At 36.4% G+C, this 20,166-nt stretch overlaps 1 protein-coding gene across 5 annotated transcripts in view; it reads left to right on the top strand.

Annotated features, from left to right (window-relative positions):
• Positions 1-20,166, top strand: part of LOC150075344 (elongation factor 1-delta-like) — a 108,425-nt gene that overhangs the window by 83,886 nt on the left and 4,373 nt on the right. For all 5 annotated transcript variants that reach the window (XM_090389210.1, XM_090389209.1, XM_090389208.1 and 2 more), the window contains 2 exons: positions 6,985-7,110; positions 11,474-11,589. In XM_090389210.1, coding sequence (XP_090245336.1) covers positions 6,985-7,110; positions 11,474-11,589 — 242 coding nt within the window. The remainder of the gene's footprint in view (positions 1-6,984; positions 7,111-11,473; positions 11,590-20,166) is intronic.

Below are 20,166 nucleotides of genomic sequence, written 5' to 3'. Positions count from 1 at the left end.
AACTTTTTGTGTAGTTTTTGACCCATCCTTACAAGAGTGACATATGCACACACGCACATATGCATGCTTAGGTGATGGCCCCAGTATCAAGTAGTCATCCAATCTTAAAAATAGCCCAATTGTAGTAAAGGTTGAGGGGGTTATATTTCAGTGCACATATTTAAACACATTGTAAATTATGCCATTAAGTATCGTGTCTTTGGCTTATGATCAATTACAGATAATTTAGCTTGATCCGTAGGTCAACCTAAATTGTCTCTCATTTCTGCTAACCATATGTTGCATGGATTTTTTACATAGAGAGAAAGACAGTGTAATGAGTTTAGTTATGTATTCGTTAACAAAAAATACTGCCTGGCATTTGGTAGTTCGAAGAAGTTTGAGGTAGCCATTCTTGACCAATGGAAAAGTTGAGCAGAGGAAACATGTTAAATTTTAAAAGGGTGTTCTTGCAGAAGCTTCTTTCACAGTACAGTCAGTCCTCGTATAGCACGATAGTTGTGTTCCTAGAAACCCTCATGCAATGCAAAATCTTGCAATATAAATAACAGGGCCTATGGGAAAATAGGGCTAGGTGCCGACCACCCAAGATTGAACACACATTTGTAACCAAAACGTTGCCAAACACAATAAATAATCGTAATAAAATACTTACGTATTTTATTACGACTATTACATAATAAAATGTTGCTAATGCCTTTGCTTCTATTGTAAGCAAACTTGTTCTTTGTTTGATCTTCTGTCCAAACAGATGACATCTGTTCCATCTCTTCCAATTCTTTGTCTTGATCTAATGGATTTTGTTACACTTTGAGTTGTTCCTGTTATGAAAGTTGTTTTTGTTTTCTCTGCGTTCTTTCTAATTCTCGGCACAGCCTCATTTAGGCCTGTAGCACATGCAACATCAAACGTTCTTTCATTTCGCTCAAAGCGCTTCACAATTTCATATTTTTTTCTCTATCGACAGAGGTGAACTGGCCATACTAAGGAAACCCCAGTGGGCCTAGGCCAGAAGACGATAGAGGTCGGTGTGATTTTGGCCATAAATGGGAGTATGAGGCCACTACAAATTTTCCCAGGTAAGAATTTTTGACCCAGTCCACCTCTGTCTATCGCTATTGCTTTTCTTTTTCTTTCTGAATCTGTAGTGTCCTTCACCAGGACACTTCCCTTCACTGATATAAAAAACATAAACATTTTCAGGAACTTCTCTTCATTCCTATCGTGTTGTGTTCAGTTGGGGTGATTCCGCGTTTGACTGCCATTTCTTGTAAACCCAAAGGCGAATCGTGCATAAGCGAATTCGGTTTGTGTTATATATAATATCATTCCCCAATTTATAAATCATGTAATGTAAACATGCGTTATGAGGACTGACTGTACATTAAACTCTTTAAAATTTGACACCCTCTGGGATCAAGAGGTGCTGGATTTTAGGAGGTATACCTATGCATTGAACAGTGTTTTGAGATTTATATTCCCATAAACTAACTTATTTACATATGTAAATATTTATGACATCTTGTCTGTCCATAATAATATTTTTTTAGTTTGTGAGTAGGACTTAAACTGCATGGCTTTAAAAGCAAACTTATGCAGCATCAGCCAAAAAAAAAAACAACAACCCTCCCATTTCACCCCTCCATTCATTCCAAATGCCTGTCTAGCTCAGCCTTAAATTTATTTAGGCTATCAACTTCCACAACAAAAAAATGGAAGTCTGTTCCACCAATCAACCACCTGCTGGCCAAAGGCAAATTTCTGCACATCTATTCCACAACTGTCTTTCCTCAATTTGAATCTATGCCCCCTCAGGTTCTTAATCTGAGCAAGAGGAAGAATCCCATCAGCATTCAACTTGCTCAACCCATTCAAGGCCTTATACACCTCACTCAGATCACCTCTAATGTGCCTACTCTCCAGGTGCTTTAATTCTCACAGCCAAATAAACTTTCATATATAATGAGTTTCCCTAGTATTTCACTACTTCCAATAGTTATATTACTGAAGAACTCGGAAAACTGATTTTGGACAGCTCATATCAGACAGCTTAACTGTTTTGTCTGAGTGTTGTTACTAGAGACTACCTGCTGTCTGATGAGAGACCTTTGAGTCTTGAAACAGGCTATCACAGTAGCCTCATCTTTTAAACAAATGGCCAATCAAAGTATTCGTAAAATAACTGTTTGAAAGTAGTGCAATACCAGTGCAACTCACTGCAAAAAAAAAAAAGTTTATTCTGCTTGGAGAATTAAGATCATTGCATTATCTATGCAGTTTAAATCCTGCTGGCTATAAAAACAGATTAAAGAATAAGATAGTGCTAGAAGCATCTTATAAAGAAAGAAATATCACTTTTTTTTTTTTTTTTTTGGATGGATCCTTAAAAACAAATGATTGTCGATATGAGTGCCAGGTTGGTTTCGTAATATTTCCGAATTATAATATTTTGATTTTTTTTAATGTTTTGTAGAATTTGCTGGATTTTAAAGTATTCTGGATTCTGAAGTGCTAGTTTACAGAGTTTTACTGTAGCTGCATATGAGCTTAATACATATGCAGTTACTATAAATTATGCAGGCGCCTTCGCAGCCAGGTGGGCAGGAGCAGCAGTGTGTAGCACACGCTTCTTGATTAGACCGGGGTTTGAGCCTGTGCCTACCAAATACAGAGGATGCGGAAAGTCAGGAAATGACCACCGCATATCCCCGGAGCAATATGGCCTTAGTTGCTAATGCTCCTAAAAAAAAACCAAACCAAACTATAAATTATGCAATAAATTCTGTCATTCTGACTTGCCGTATTTCTTCGATTCTAAGACACTTTTTTCTCCTATAAACATCTCTAAAAACAGGTTGCATCTTAGAATCAATGGCGTCTTAGAACACAGTTTTTTTTTAAATTTTTCCCGCGCTTTGCACAGCAGCACCTCCAAGTTTTACCGTTATCGCATTCTCCAATTCCATTGGAGAATAAAGTGGCATGGGTGATTTCACGTGCTTTCGAAATGTGAAGCTATCATTATTTCGTTATAGTGGCGCTCAATCAGCAAAAACTAGGAAGTTTTGTTTGTATCTTCAAAAGTACGTAAGAAGTGGAGTTACTGTATTTTGTTAATTTTAATCCCTTATTGCACATTAAAATGTCAAAAAGATTGCACTACGAAGCTGCATTGAAATGAAAAGTTATTATGTATGCAAAAGAACATGGAAATAGAGCTGCAGGTTGACATTTTGATATTAGTGAAGTAAACGTTCATCGTTGGAAAAATGATCGCAATTCCATATTTTCGTGCAAAGCAACAACCAAGTGCTTTACAGGGAGATTTCCACAAGTTGATGAAGCTGTGATATGTTTTGTAACGGAGACATGCGCAAAAGGATTACCCACCACTCGACAAGCCATGCAATTGAAAGCCAGAGAAATTGCCAACTCCCTCTGAATAGAAAAAATAATTTTTAAAGGCAGTTGCGGCTGGTGCGACAGAGTCGTGCATCCTAGTGGATTATTGTTAAGGCGCCGAACATCTATCTGTCAAAAAATCCCTGCAGACTTTAACAGAAGCTGATTAACTTTCAGCGACAGGTGATGAAATTAAGGAAAAAAAAGAAAATACGAGTTTAGTCAAATTGGTCAAATTGCTGATGAAACCCTGGTCTTCTTCGATATGCCTTGAAATTACACTGTAAACACTAAAGGTGCTAAAGAAATCAAGATTATAAGCACGGGCTACAAAAAGCAGTGTATCACTGTGATGCTATGCATCACCGCTGATGATTGAAAGTTGCCACCATATTTAATTTTAAATCGAAAAACCATACCGAAGAATGAAAATTTTCTCCAAAGATGTTATTGTGCATGCACAAAAAAAGTGGATGGATGTCCACAGAGCGTATAGAAGACTGGCTAAATGTTGTGTGGAATAGACTTCCTGGAAGTCTTCATGACCCACCTAGCATGCTAGTACTTGATGCATTTCGTGGACATTTGTCCGAACGGGTCAAAACTAAAATCGTGCAAAAACATGGTGACTTGGTTGTGATTCCTAGTGGCATGACTAGCCAACTGCAGCCACTCGAAGTTTCAGTCAACAAACCATTTAAGGATTACTTGAGAAGGGAATATGAATCCTGGCTGTTGACCGACAACCTTCCTCTGACACCTTCCAGGAAAAATTAAGAAAGTGCCAGCATCAAAATTGGCAGAATGGGTATCAACAGCTTAGAAGCTGATCCCAGAAAGAATAGTCAAGCACTCATTTAAAAAATGTTGCATCACCAATGCCGATGGCTCAGAAGATGATATATTATGGGATAATGAAGATAACAACGGCTCAGAAGAATCTGACTCTGAATGTGAAGTAGACTCTGATATTGATTCAGATGCAGATAGCAATGGCTTAGAAGATTCAGAAGGAAGCTATGAATAACATACCTACTGATAAATACCGGTACTACTGTTGTTAATAAATTGAATTCTATTATAATAAAAATATTTGTTAGATTTGTTTTAGTGTTTTATTTTATTTATTTTTTCTTAGAATCAAAGCTTTTTTTCTGAAATTAAGGTGCCTCTTACAATCGATGGCATCTTACAATCGAAGAAATATGGTATCCACATTTTCCTAAGAAATGGCTGGATCATCTATGAAGTAAAAATTAAAAATGTGTTTAGTATTTTCCAGGAAACTTCAATTCTTTGAGAACTAGATGTTTTAAACTACATTTTTGCTTTCTAGACATCACAAGAGTTCTATGAGCAAACAATGCTCATTTCTGGGCTTAGAAAATCTATATACTACTATTTTGCATATGCATATATTAATAGTTTTGAATTTAAAATACTAAGATCCCAGTCAAACTGATAGGTCTCTTCAATTTAAAATATATAGAAAACCACGAATGTAGGACTATTTTTACATTATGAAAGCTATCACCCCTTTTCGTATAAATAGTCGGTTATTTTGAATCAGTTTATGAATGCCTATAAATATATAACTACCCAGGTAGACCTGTGGGATGAAATAGAGGAACTGACAAATCGTTTTTTAAATAGGGGTTATCCCTTAAACACCATAAATATTAAATTACAGGCTGTTAATAAAATAAAAAAATACACTACACAATAATACATATTCTAAAAAATATTTTATTTCACTTCCTTATATCGAACAGTGGCATATAAGGCAAGTATATAAATATACTTTTTAAGAACACAGAATTTAAGATAGTGACTAGGTCTACCCATAAACTTCAGTCTTTAATTAAAAATTCTTTGGTATTAAATAATAGTGTTGAAAAGAATGATATCGTTTATTGTATTCCTTGTGGTGTGATTGTAATGTGCTGCTATGTATAGGTTCTTCAAAAAATATGCTTTGTAAGGCTGAAACAACATGAGGCTACAGTTGGGGCTCACAGGTCAGGAGCCTCAGAACTTTCTTTCCACACAAATTTTAATTTATCTGATTTTATCCTGGAAATTGAAAAAAGATCTATTTGGATATTGAGGTAATAGGAGATAACTCTCATTATTTATTATTATATTAATAGTTTTGAGAGACTTTCGTTATGCAGAATGGTACTACCAGAGGAAAAAGTTACACGTACAAGGTGTCACAGAATTAAAATTTTAACAAAAATAAACATGTTTATATTTCTTTTAATTAAAGAGACTCAACATTTTCCCTGATTGTACTAGTCTTAAAATATATAGAATTGAAGGGACCAGTTTTAACATTAGTCTTCTTCCAGAAATTGAATGTCACTCACAATATGATGTACATTTCCCAGTGATTAGTTTATATTTTTGATGTTTTTTATTTATTCTCTGGAAATATTAAATCCCTTTTAATTTAATTAACTGAAATCTGAGTTTCCTCCATTTTTGTTAAATTAAAACTTTAATTACAACAAAGCAGGAATGGAATTTTTATTATTTTTTTTAATTAGTGGGAATCACCCATTTGTTTGTGATCCCTATATGTCTAAGAGCAGTGTTAAAGGATATCTTAGGTTGTTAAAGCCTGTGATAAATGAAAAATGCCAAACAGAAACTTAAAGAAAGAATAGAATTAAATGGAACTAACTGACAAATAAGAGAGTCACAGAATAGTTGAACTTTGGTTATATCAAAAAAGATTGCTAGAATTAGAACGATGAGATAGATATACTGTCGTGTTTTTCACAAATTAGATTAAATTTCACAAATATGCCAATTCTCTCCAGAATTGGCATATCCATACTAGAATTATTGAATATTGCCAATTTTAAAGTTTCACAGAATAACTTGATTCTTTTTCTTATGAACTTTGGCAATAATTTTTGAACTTTTGAAACTCAACCCCTTCCCCTTTTGGAATTGGAGGAAAGGGAGAGAATGCAGCTTTTGCAGGATTGAAACCAAAATTCATTTTTAATTCTGGTTTCAATCAAAGTGAAACATTTTAGAAGTGTGTGAAAGTACAGACTGAATATACAAAAACAGATTAATAAAAATATTTAAATGCTGTTTGTAAATAATTACCCAATGTGAAGAGGGAAATGCTGCAAACATTTCTGAGCTAGTTGCAGTACCTAAAACCTTCATGGAATGCCCTACATTGTTACTTTTGGAAATACTATACCATCTGCAGTATAAAAATTCTGTAGAACAGGATTCTACACAAACCAGCATAACACTTTGGGCTACAACCCCAGAGTGTGATGCTGGTTCCTTTTTGGGGAAAAAGATGTAGAATTGACCCAGATGGGCTCACAGTCTCAACTTGTCTGAGTTGGATCAGGGAACAGTCAATATGCTTTCTTCAGATATATAGCAGATGACTATTAAAGGAAAGTAACAAAACGTAAAGCTGCTGACTCACATTAATCCATTTTCTTCAATTTTAAAATTAAAATTTAATTATCTTGCAGTTTAACCATAATGATGAATAAGTAATTTAGAATGGGTTTAGTACTTATTTCCATATCTCTTTTATTGCAGAGAATCCTGTCATTGCAAAGTCCAGTATTATTTTAGATGTCAAGCCTTGGGAGGATACAACAGACATGATAGAGATGGAAAAGAAAGTTCGAGAGGTTCAGTGTGATGGTTTAGTCTGGGGGGCCTGTAAGTATTAGGAAAATGCTGCAATTTACTTTACATTTTTTTTTTTTTTTAACTCCATAATTGAGTATAACTGACTTCTTGAAATCTTTACACATTATTGCAATATGTATGACATCACCAAACTTTTATCACATCTTGTGATCAAAAAGTTCAGAGATACTGACATTATACCTTAAAGTTGCAGCATCATAAATCATAGTGAGTTACAACTTGTCACAAAATGTTCAGCTACTCATCTAGACACAGAAATACATAAAAATGCTCAGTTATCTGCTCAGTCTGAATTAGTGCATGTCGAATATTCTGGCCACACTTCATCCTCAGAAAAGGTGATTCATTTATTTCATGTGGGTGATCTGATCAGGATCATCAACATTTAACTATCTGTGAAGTTACCAGTGAAATTAGTATTTCTTATGGGACATGTTAATCGATTCTAAAACAAGATATGGAGCATGCAATGTGTTTCAACCGAGTTTGCTTAGCATTCTTACTGATGATTACAGATAGTGGAGAGTTCTCATGTCAGGATCTTCATCAGCATGCTGCTGCTGATCTACACTTTGTTTCTTCTATCATTACTGGTGACGAATCATTGGTGTGACTGTGGTCCAGAAACAAAGGCCCCGTCCTCTTAAAGGAAAACTCCCATCTCTTCTAAGGCCCTAAAAAGTAAAACAGTTTCAATCAAATATGAAGATTATGCTTATCATATTTTTTGACTCATGGAGGTTCATTATGAATTCATACTGCATGAAACAGTGAATCAGGAATACCACAAAACAATTCTACAGCAATACCACAAAACAGTTCTACAGCAATTACACAATACCATTGGGAGAAAAGAGCTGGAAAAGTGGGCTTCAGGGAATTCAGGCTCCTGTACACTCGTTTTCCATTCAAGGATTTCTTACAGAGCACACCATCACTGTGGTCTCCCCCATCTGCCATCAGCAGATTTGGCTCTGTGTTTTTCTTGTTTCTATATCATTGAAAGCCTGAGGAAATTTTTCAGAATGTAACACAGGGGCTAATAGCAATTATAAAGTGTGTGTGTGTGTGTGTGTATTGAAGAAGAGGAGTGGTGTTGGGTGGCAAAAATTTGACTTGAACAAATTCAAATTGTGCCTTAAGTGATTGAACAAGGTTGGGATCATGGCCTGGTGCATTATCCAGCAGAAGCAGTGCCTTCACAGGAAGCTTATTTTTCTCAAGATAACTTTTCACTGAAGGACAGAAAACTTCAAGCTCCCATTCATTGAGGACATATCCCAAGCATTCTTGTTACTGCGCCAAAACACTCCCAACATGCGTTTACTGACCTTTTGTTGTTTAAATACTCTGGGGGTGTTAGTGATACACAAGCATAGGCTTCAGCTTAAAATCTCAAGAGGCATTGGCACCCAACAGGAGAGAGAGCCTATCAGGTAAACTAGCGTCATCCTTAGTGAAGTACATTTTCTTGGAAATTCGCTTCCAGAAGAGGCCGGTTTCATCAATGTTAAAAACCTGTTGGGAAGATAACCCTCCTGATCAACAAACTCTCGGAATTCAATTTTAAATGTCTCAGCTGCTTTTTTTATCAGCACTGAATGCCTCCCCGTGCCTTTCAACACTTTTGATATCCCCCCCCCCCCTTTTTTTTAAGCGCTCGTCTGCTGGCTTTAAAGTCTTCAAAGCACACTGCACTGCCACTGGTTGATGGAGCTTGAAGTTTCAGATCGTCATAGATCTGAAACAATAATCGTACAAGTGATGTTCTGCACGCCACACGTTGAACAATAAAAAAGATGCTATTTGGTTGAGGATAATCGTACAAGTGATGTTCCATGTGCCATGCGTCTGAATTTCCACCCATGTATCATTCCAGCTATATTGGAAAGCCATCGGTACCTACAAATATCGTTAGTCCTTAAATTAAAGGATCGTATGGAAGGTATATTGGTTCCTGAGAATATCGGATGTCGATGTCATCGTAAATCGAGGCCCCTACTGTATATACTTTTTTCAAGGCTGTTTCAAACACTTAACACTATGCTGTAGATCTTCCAGTAAGTGCCGCCATCTTCTTATCTATGTTTCTAAATAATTGCAAGCACAGTTTATAATAGATGGCAGCATGAAAATAGATTTTAAAACTGGAGGAGGAGATCTTGCCTGCCAGCCAATCTTGACTTATAAAAGATAATTCTCGGTGAAACTCAGATCTAGAAGTTTGTGAAATTGTATCATGTGATCCATAAATAGATGTAGATGGTACTATATCAAAAAAAAAGTAACAGTGAATTTTTTATGACTTTATTACAATTTTTTTTTTAAATTCTGATTAGATTTTTGAATAATTTCACACTAATATTGAGAAACTAAGTCAAAATAAATATGAATTAATATTTCAAAGCATTTATGTATAGCCAATTCATTTTATGAATTTTCCTATGACTTAATCCACACACACACACACACACACACCTGTTGATATGTTTCGGTTGGGTGGATGTTACATTCCAGAAACTTAATATAATTGGGAAAGGACATTACACGATTTCTATCCATACAGTAAAATTTATACTATATATATAATAATAATAAATAACACTATTATACCACATGAAAATTCTTAACAAATAGGTTTTGTTAAACTCATATATAATACAAACTCAGTACTACACTAATTTATTAGCAGGTGATGTTTCAGGATTCTTTCCAAACTCCATCTTCAGACCATAAATGACTGAAGGAACTAGACTTCTTACTTCTTGCACTGTATACAAACAGTTTGTATTACAATGTAGAAAGTAATTGAATCATGAAAATTGCAAAGAAGCAAGTTTGGAGTATAAGGATGCTCAGGCAGTTGTGATAGTGTGTTCAGCCATGTGTTGACCATATACTTTCTTTTAGCAAAATGAACTTTCAGCCAAATATCTGGGTCTCTTGTTTCTGGTGACACATTGCAGATCAACTTTCAGAAGAGAATTTGTGAATCGGATGTTTCATCTCTACATGTGAAATGGCATAGCAGCAGTTCCCCACGAGTTGAACTGCACAAGCATAATCATCTCAGTGCTTTCAAGTCTTGAATTTCTTCAGTTGTGGTAATAATTGATTTTTCTACTATATGCTGCATCACTTGCTCTCTGGTTCAAAATCCTTGCACTGTTTCATCCACAATCACTCTCTTACAAGAAGTAATTTCATTATCACATTGGATTAGGGACTGCAGACACCATTCATGATGTCTGCATGTAACATCCAAATGTTTCCTTTTATCATTGGGACACTTAGGAATTCACTTTGTGCAAATGCTGTAATTGTTATCCAGTCTCCTAGCCACATCAACTGTTGTACACTGATCTCATTGCATTTCTGCAATAACTGTAAATTTTTCTTAGACAAGGGTCATCCACCAGAAATTTTCCTTTCTGCTTTCATACGTTTGTTGATGCGTGCCTTTTCCTTATGCTGGTGAACTTCTGGAGAGATGTCCCGAAAGTAAGAAAGTGAATAACATTGCACTGCAGTAGTTAATGTGTATTGTACTGTTAGTGCAGTGAGTTGTTAAATCCTCTTCATGAAAACTAAAAGCTCAGTAGTTTTATTGATTAATTCAAATAATGGCAAAGGTAATGAAAGCCAACACAAGAACCACGGCAAACTACCGGAAACTTACTGGACAAATTGGTTTGCCGCTACCGCAGTTTCTCCCTGAATTCTTGGTAAACAGATGGTGCGTATTATCGGTATCGGCAGTAGAAATCGAGAACGATATATTGATTGACACGTAGGCGTGACATATGATAACATCATCGCTTAAGTGATTCAGTGACGTTATGATATGTATGTATATAAAGAATCTTTCTTTCTTTTCCTATTATTTCCTATAGGAAATATAACAAAAAATAAAGAAACCTTTTCCTTTTTTCCTAAACCTTAAAAACAAAGAAATCAGAAATATAATTTTTTTTTAATAGTGAAAACACTCATGAACTCCAATTTTAATAATGAAAAAAAAAACTAATCATTATATTGTCTGTCACGCCAATGTGTCAATCAGTATATCGTTCTTGACTTTTATTGCCATTACCGAAAATACAGAAACTGCGGTGGCGGCAAACCAGTTTGTCCGGCAAGTTTCCCGATGTTTTCTGTGGTTCTTGTGTTGACTTTCTTTACCTTAGTACAAATAATTTATTATTTGAATAAAACTACACTTATATTCTTTTTTTTTAAGTTCATAATTTCTTAAAGTATGAAATATCCAAATAGATATTCCAAAGAAATGTGGAATTGTTGAATTTTTTTCATTTTGCAAACTTTGCACATCTGGAAGACAATAAAAATGAGTTATAATAATTTCTTTCAGCAAAACTGGTACCTTTAGCATATGGAATTAGAAAACTGCAGATCTGCTGTGTTGTGGAGGATGACAAAGTTAGCATTGACTGGTTACAAGAAACTATCCAAGAAAATGAAGATCTGGTAGATATTCATATTTTACTAATTTATCACACACTTATATTACTTTATCTTTGTATTTTGTTATAATACATGCAAATAGAATAATGTACAACATGTGATTTTTATTTTTATGTACCCATTTATTTCTATCAGTAATTCTAACCTAAAGACAGCTGGTAGCTAGCAGAGCACACATACTACAGTTTAAAAAAACAATCAAAACCATTACTTACAGAGAGACCATGACAGTAGACAGTATAGTAATTTCACCACTTGTCATTCATTGATAGGCGTATTCCATTGGAGACAGGGCAAATTCTTAAAGGCCTCTTCATTTGGGGCTGTAGTTAGCTGGCCTGAGGTAGGAATTATTCATGATATACACTCAGTGATCACTGAATTATGACACCTCATCCATAACGGACTATGCTGCATAGCTCACAGCACAAAAAGCCAAACAGGTTCCTACATTAATTTGCAGTGGTATTTTGCATCTGGTTGTGCAAGTCAAAGTGATAAAGTAGCAGTTATGGGACATGGTAAAGATATGGAGTTTCAGAAGGCTATAATTGTGGGAACTTGTGCATCAGGTGCTTCCATACCAGAAATGGTATGTTTTTTTTTCAGTTGATCATGGTACACTGTGTTTACAAAGTTTAGTGCCAAAAAGGTCAGAGCACCCCCTATTGACAGAACTGTAAAGGATTACACAAGAGAATGTTTATGGTAAGTGAAGAGTGCAGCCATTGTACAGGCACAACAGCAGGTCACTGCATGACAGTTCATATTGCAATACAATATGAGGAATGTAAGAATGATATCCCAAATGATGATGTGCTGCACACTCAGACATGAGGTTCCACAGCAGACAACTCAAGAAACACTCTCCTCACTGCTGATCATCATTGACTGCGAATGCTGTGGTGTCAACAACACACTGGTTGGGGACTGGAAATAAGTGTGCTGGTCAGATGAGTCCACATACCTGGTGCAACATGCTGACGGATGACTGTGTGTGTGGTTCAAGCAGCACGAGTCCGTGGATCCATTGTGTGGTGCCAACTATCCAGGCTTACTATCTCACTAAGAGCTGCCAGTTACCTCACCAGTGTTTCACTGGTGAGGTATACTGGCAGCTCTTAGGAGACTGTGTGTACCCTGCCATATTGCATTTTTTTCCCCAGACAGAAACAGAATCTTCCACAACAATAATGCACGGTGTCATCAGGTCCACACTGTGCTCAGGTGGTTCAAGGAACGCAGTGAAAATATCCTCCATCTTGATTGGCCTCCAAATTTGCCTGACCATAGTCCAATTGAACACCTGTAGGATATGTTTTGGAATGGGAAGTGAGGTATATGGACACAACTATCATCTGTTCGATGATAGTTGGCTGCAGATCCCTACGGATGCCTTCAGACATCTAATGGAGTCAATGCTGGGGGTAAATAGTGGCCTGTTATCCATGCCCAACATAGTATTAGTTAGGTGGTCACTCGGTGTATGTTCTGGCATAGCATTTTGTTTATACTTATAGTTCAATAACTTGTTATGCTGCTGATGCCTGGGCTCCAGAGTGAATCATTGTTCAGTTAAAAAGTACCTTTTGCAGGTGCAGTGCTTTTTTCTTTTGGCTGTATTTAGGGGCCTGCAGAATGGTTTCGACGTGGCTCTGCAGGTTCTCTGTGGTAGGATACCAGTACAATATGAAGTAATTTTTCAATACCTGCAGTATCATCGTAGGAAACATCTACTGGCTGGCGTGGAGAATTACTTTCTGAATCTTGATTTACTGGAGAAATATGATGTTGCTAGGCTTCGAAGTGAATTTTTAGGGGATTGGCAACAAGACTGGAGTGAATTACAGCTGGGTAGAATTACAAATAAATTCATTCCTCATGTCTCGGAATATAATAAACAGATGAACTGGTTCAATACTGGTCTTAATGTTATGTTTTTGTTGACAGGACACAGGAACCTTAACAGCAAGTTATTCTCTTTTGGTGTGGTCAACTCTCCTCTCTGTCACTGCAGTGCTCCTGAGACTGTGGAGCATCTGTTATTTGACTACAACATATATTTAGATATCAGATGTGAGCTTCAAATCCTAACTGGGATATTTGATTAGTTCAATTGGACTCACTTCTTAGAGAATAAGGATAATTTTATGGCTTTATCTGAATATGCAGATAGGCTGTTTATCAGAATAAAATCTATAATGAATAGAGATATACCTTCAAGTAACTAACATGATTGTGGTGCATTACTTTATTAGTATGTATTTGGATTCTAAAATTTATAGAAGACAATGATTGGATATGAGCTGGTTGTTTCATGAGTGGAACATTGTACATAGTTTTAAATAATCTTTGGACCGAAATTAAGGGTTCATGTTTCTGACCAGATTAATGAGTCCGAATTAAAACTTGGAAAGATTATTAAATGTAATTTTGCTGTATTACAAAACGTTAAACTATAGTCCTAGTATTATTAGCACTGAATCAGACAGATGATGGTTTTATTGTTTTTTAAAGTGATATGTTATTGAGTATTATGTTTATTGAACTTGGATTGCACTGTTGATACTTAGTTACTCTATTTGAGACTTGGTTTGTACATGGATTTCTCTTCCATGTATGAGACTTTGGCTCACAGAAGTATTGTGGGATCTCATGATTGGTTTGTCTAAGCTGTAGATATGCATTTGTGAATGAGACAAGATCTTTAGGTCTTTGTATCTAACTTAGTGTGAGTAATAGATGTTTTTTTTTTTTTTTTTCTCTTTTGGTCTTGAGTTGATTTTAAGGACCAAACTTAGGATAAAGTTTGATTTGTGTTTATTGTTGTTTTGTTGGGCAGTATGTGAAACTTGACGATTTAAGCACGGAAAGGATACATGCTGTGTATGTTTATGTTCTCTTTTACGTGTATGTTGGTTAACCTACTTGATAGGGTTAATGAAAGTTTATCCTCTAAAATGGATGGAGTTTACATGCTAAAGCTGATTTCATTGTTATTGCTTTGTTGTAGAATGTTAGTTTCTTTACTGTCTTATTATGAGTGTTCTGTTTTCTTCACATAAGTGCAGGAGTGAAAACACCCTTCCTACAAGGGTTAAATTAAATTAATCTCCAAAAGTGATTGTAGTTTTGATAACCAAATTTGGTATTTATTTATTGGTGTAAATAGTGATTTGCCTATTCTTCTCTAGTTGAGAGAAATGTTAAATTGTTGGCTTTGTAAATAATATGTATACTAGTTTTACTTTTATTTGGCAGTGTGGCCTTACCAAACTCTAAGCTTTGTCCACTAGTATCTTTTAATCTTTAATCTCTTGCTGACTTCCTTTTCTGGAGATGCCTATTTTTTTCATCTCCTTGCTTTCCTTTTCTTTCCCGTCCATACCATTATCCCTACTTTTCACGCTATGTTCCTTCCTTTTCATTTTTCATTATTTATTTGGAACAAGTTTTCTTGTTATCCCACCAAGAGTCTTGACCTGTTTGTGGTCCCTGGCACGCCCCCCTCGTGGCAGCGTTTGAACCCATCACCACCAAATACAGAGGATGCGGAAAGGTCAGGGAATGATCACCGCATATTCCGGAGGAGCAATATGGCCTTAGTTGCTAATGCTCTTAAAAACCAAATAACTAACAACCCCCCCCCCCTTGTGGCATGGGATAGGAGTCGGGGGGCAGTGGACCAGGTGTTCACTGCCCTCTGGCTGTGAAGTTGCCGGGCGCTGGCACTCACCATTCAACATAATACACACAAACCTTGCACACCAACACTTATTCACACTTGCCGGCTTTAGCAAATTTGCTTTTCAGATGCTACTGCAGTACATAGGAGAAACCCTGGAGACCACCTCAAAAACAAGAATACCGTATACTTACAGTTATCACGTGTTCAACACAACACAATGAGAAAACTGTATCCAAGAGTTTTAATTTTCAACTTTGATACCCAGGAATATCTGTTTGAGCAGCTTTGAAACATTGTGCTGTCACTTTACATGTTGGTTGCAGTTTCATAAACAGTTTTGTTGGCATAAATCTTGATCAGGTAACTGAAGCAATTCTACCATATCCACTGCAGTATTTCAAGTTATTTCTTACAGTTCACTGTTTCAAGTTCTTTTTATTGAAATCTGGCCCTTCAACCATCATAATAAGAAAATGAGGGGTTTCTTAAACCTCTGCTGCTGATGTGTATAGGACATTTATTATTATTATTTTTTTAATTTGGAAATAATCAAATCCTCATGTGTATCTTTCCCCACTATTTTTCTCTAAATGATTATACAGTATTTTCCATTTTAGTATATTATGAATTACAAGAAAACAATTTATTGTTTGGTGTTTAACAGATGCCAAGCAAGTGATAGCATCTGAATTTCTTGAACTGAACTCCATACTTATGTGATGTCAGTGAGAGCTGTCTAGTCATACTGTAGATACTTTTTACTTCTGCAGTGGCTTTACAGAAACTAGTGCCTGCTAGGCATCACATGAATATCTGTGTTGCAATCTGGGGAATGAGTGACCATTTAAAAGTTACAAAAAATATACATTAAAAACATTCATCATCATTATTATTATTATTGGTTTTTCTCATTAATTTTTACTCAGTATTTTGTAAATGAGTTTAGTAAATCGAAATTTAATAGAACACAGTTTTTAATACGCTAAAAAGGCTAAAAATTAATTTTTTATAAGAGCAGTGTGGTATTAAGGGCATGTTATGGCTATGGATAAAGGGATGGTCGAGTGGGAGAAAACAGTAGTTATCAATGGACACTGTTCTTCATGGACTAATGGTACTAGTGAAGTTCCCTAGGGTTTGGTGCTACTGTTTTCTCTGTTTATAATGACAATGATGAAGGCATATCAGGCTTAATGTCTAAATTTGCAGATGATGCAAAGGTTGGCAGGGTGGTTAATGACAGTAATGATGGTATGCTACTGCTACAAGATATAGAAAATTTAGGCAAATGGACTGAGAAATGGCAGCTGAAGTTTAACATTGGCAAATGCAAAGTACAGCACATGGATAGCAGTAATCCCAGAGTAACGTACCAACTGTGTGTTACTATACTCAGGGTAGTGGAAAATGAAAAAGACCTGGAGGTAATTGTACAGTCAGACATGAAGTTCTCCGAGCAGTGCAGACAGCTCATGGGGTTTTATCAGTGATATACAAGAATTTTGCTAGCAAGGATAAAGAGTTGATTTTCCCAAGCTACATATTGAGTACTGCATACAGGTCCGGAGGCCTCATTTTAGGAAGGATGTAAAGCTTCTGGAACAGGTACAGAGAATGGCAACTACATTGATGAGGGGGAACAAAGGTGTGCTCTTACCAAGAAAGGCTTCTATTCTGCAAATTGCAGCATCTGGAGACTAGACAACTGCAAGGTGATCTGATTGAAGTATTTAAGACTTTGAATTGATTGAGCAAGTTCAATGCTGATGGGATTCTTCCCCTTGCTCATACTACATGCATGAGGGAGCATAAATTCAAATTGTGGAAAGATTGTTGCAAGGACAGATGCGCAGAAGCTTGCCTTTTAGCCAGCAGGTGGTTGATTGCTTGGACAAACTTCTATCTGTTTTGGAAGTTGATAGCTTGAGTAGATTCAAGGAAGAAGATAAACTATTGGAGGAGGTGGATAGGTGAAATGGAAAGTTTTTTTTTTTTTTTTTCTGTGTAAGCTTGCTTTCTTGCATCATTTGCCACTACTATTAAAAGTACCTTACAGATACCACAGCATATGTTTAATTTCAGGCAGAGTCGCAGTGGGTTAATTTATGTAAGTTGACAATTACTAATAAAGATGCTAAACTTTTAACTTATGCTAATTCATTATCAGCATGAATTAATTAAAAAAGCAATTCAGTTTTCCACTTTTTTGGGAGAGTTTGAGGTTTTGTTTCCTATCTGGGGCTTGGAGGAATTCTTAAAAAGATCAAATATAATTAACCAATAACCAATCTCATGCTTGGGGAGGGGGTGTTAAATTTTCTCCTGTGAATTATTCCAATTTTTTTAAAACCAGTCCATAACTGCATATTTGGATAGAAACAAAGCAAACGGTGAGAATTAGATTGCCATTGTAATTGATACACTAGAGCAGAGGTTACCAAACTTTCTTGGTTCATGGTGCCCTCAGTGTTCCAATAATTTTTTTTCGCAGCACCCCTAGGCCAAAAGAAATACCTAACACAGTGGTTTTCAGCCTTTTAATATATACCTATATAATAATTTTATTCTTTATATAGAATTAAATAAAGATCAATTATAGATCAAAACAAAATTAAAAAGATATGGTACAATGGATACTGCACACCTTTTTGAGGCAGTGTTAGGTGGGTCGGAAAACTGCTAGCTTGGGGGGAGACAAAGACCAATAGATTGACAGTAGCCACTGGCAGAGGTGAAAGAGATTCTTGCACTGCTTCTATTAGAATGAGCAGAAGCCTGAAAAACAAGATGCATGGTATTTCAGAGACTGCTGGGAGCCATTGCGGTACAAATAAACACATGGGTTGTGTTAGGGTAGCTAAGAATAGAAACAGGTGCAGGTATACTTGCGTGTACACCAATGCTAGGAGTTTAGTAAATAAATTTGATGAATTTGAGGTATTGCTCAAAACATCAAAGGCAGATATTGTTGGGATATCAGAGACGTGGTGTCACACAGATATAAGGGATGCAGAACTGCAATTTGGGGAGTACAACGTCTACAGAAAGGATAGACAGGATAGGAAGGGGGGAGGGGTTATGCTATTAGTTAAGAAACACATAAAAACCAAGGAAGTGAAGCCAGTCGACATCGCTGGACAGTGCAGTGTTGAGTCAGTTTGGTGTGACATAAACATTGGGAGATCAAAATTGAGAGTAGGAGTGTGCTATAGGCCTAATGACTCTGATGAGTATAATAAGGAACTGTACAGGGAAATAGAGTGGGCCCTCAGGGGAGTCCCTCAGGGCTCAGTGTTGGGTCCATTATTGTTTTCTGTATTTATAAATGATATTGATGATGGTATATCGGGCTTAATGTCCAAGTTTGCAGACGATACAAAGGTTGGCAGGGTTGTCAAGGACACTACTGACACTATGCTGCTGCAACAGGATCTGGAAAGGTTGAGCAGATGGGCTGAGAGGTGGCAAATGAAGTTTAACATTGACAAATGTAAAGTACTACACATGGGAAACAGCAACCCCAGAGCAACGTATCAACTCTGTGGTACTACACTGACAGTGGTAGAGAATGAAAGGGACTTGGGGGTGGTTGTGCAGGTAGATATGAAGTTCTCTGAGCAGTGCAGACGGGCTGCAAGAGTAGCTCATGGAGTATTGTCAATGATATACAGGAATTTTTCCAGCAGGGATAAGGAGGTGATTATTCCATTGTATAAGGCAATGGTCAGGCCACACCTAGAGTACTGTATACAGGTCTGGAGGCCTCATTTCAAGAAGGATGTAGAGCTGCTGGAACGAGTACAGAGAAGGGCAACAAGATTAGTGAATGGAACAAAGGGGTGCTCTTATGAAGAAAGGCTTAGGTTTTGCGATTTACAGTGTCTGGAGACTAGGCACCAGCGAGGTAATCTGATAGAGGTGTACAAAGCCTTGAATGGTTTGAGCATGCTCAATGCTGATGAGATTCTTACTCTTGCTCAGAATAATCACCTGAGAGGGCATAAATTCAAATTGAGGAAAGACAGATCTAGGATAGACGTGCGGAAATTTGCCTTTAGCCAGCGGGTGGTTGGTTGGTGGAACAGACTTCCATCCCTTGTGGTGGAGGTTGATAGCCTAAATAAGTTTAAGGCTCAGCTGGACAGGTATTTTGAACGAACAGAGGGGTGAAGTGGGTTTTTTTTTTTTTTTTTTTTGGCTGATGCTGCATAAGCCTGCTTTCTTGCATCAAATGCCTCTACTAATGCTAATGCTAATGAAATAAATATACAAATTAAAAAAATATATAATAATAATAATAATAATAACTTTAAGTAACTTAAACCCAAATTACATGGCACCCCAAGAATATTGTTGTGGCACCTTGGTTGAAAACCACTACACTAGAGCCTGAGCAGTTGATGTGATAAATTTCCAAACCCAACAAGAACTCACTTTTTGTATCAGATCTGCATGTGTATTTGTCTGGTTAATTATATACAGTGGATGAGTATAAAAAGATTTTACACACACACAATGAACCCCTGCTAATCCAGATTAATTGGGGGAGAGGTCATCTGGATTAAGTGATAATTCAGATTAGTGAAGCAAAAGATTGGCCTAAGGGGGGGGGGGGACTTAGAACACAAATAAATGAAAAATTTAATGATATAGGTAGTGCTGATGAAAATAAAGAAGTTTCACTGTAGAGCCTTTATTTAAAAACTAAAAAGACAATACATCGATAGAAGATTCAGAAGTTGTACAGCAGACTTGATTTACCGGGACAAGACCCCAAAGTAAAAAAAAAATATCTGACAGAAATCATAAAATTTAAGTAATAAATATAATAGGTATAAACAGATATTTTGCAAGTCATAAATAAGCGACATTATAAGTAGGGATTGGGAGAT

Source organism: Mastigoproctus giganteus, chromosome 14 (assembly GCF_048544385.1).
Source record: "Mastigoproctus giganteus isolate SK-2022 chromosome 14, ASM4854438v1, whole genome shotgun sequence".
Taxonomy (NCBI): Eukaryota; Metazoa; Arthropoda; class Arachnida; order Uropygi; family Thelyphonidae; genus Mastigoproctus; species Mastigoproctus giganteus.
This window is presented reverse-complemented; position numbering and strand designations above follow the sequence as displayed.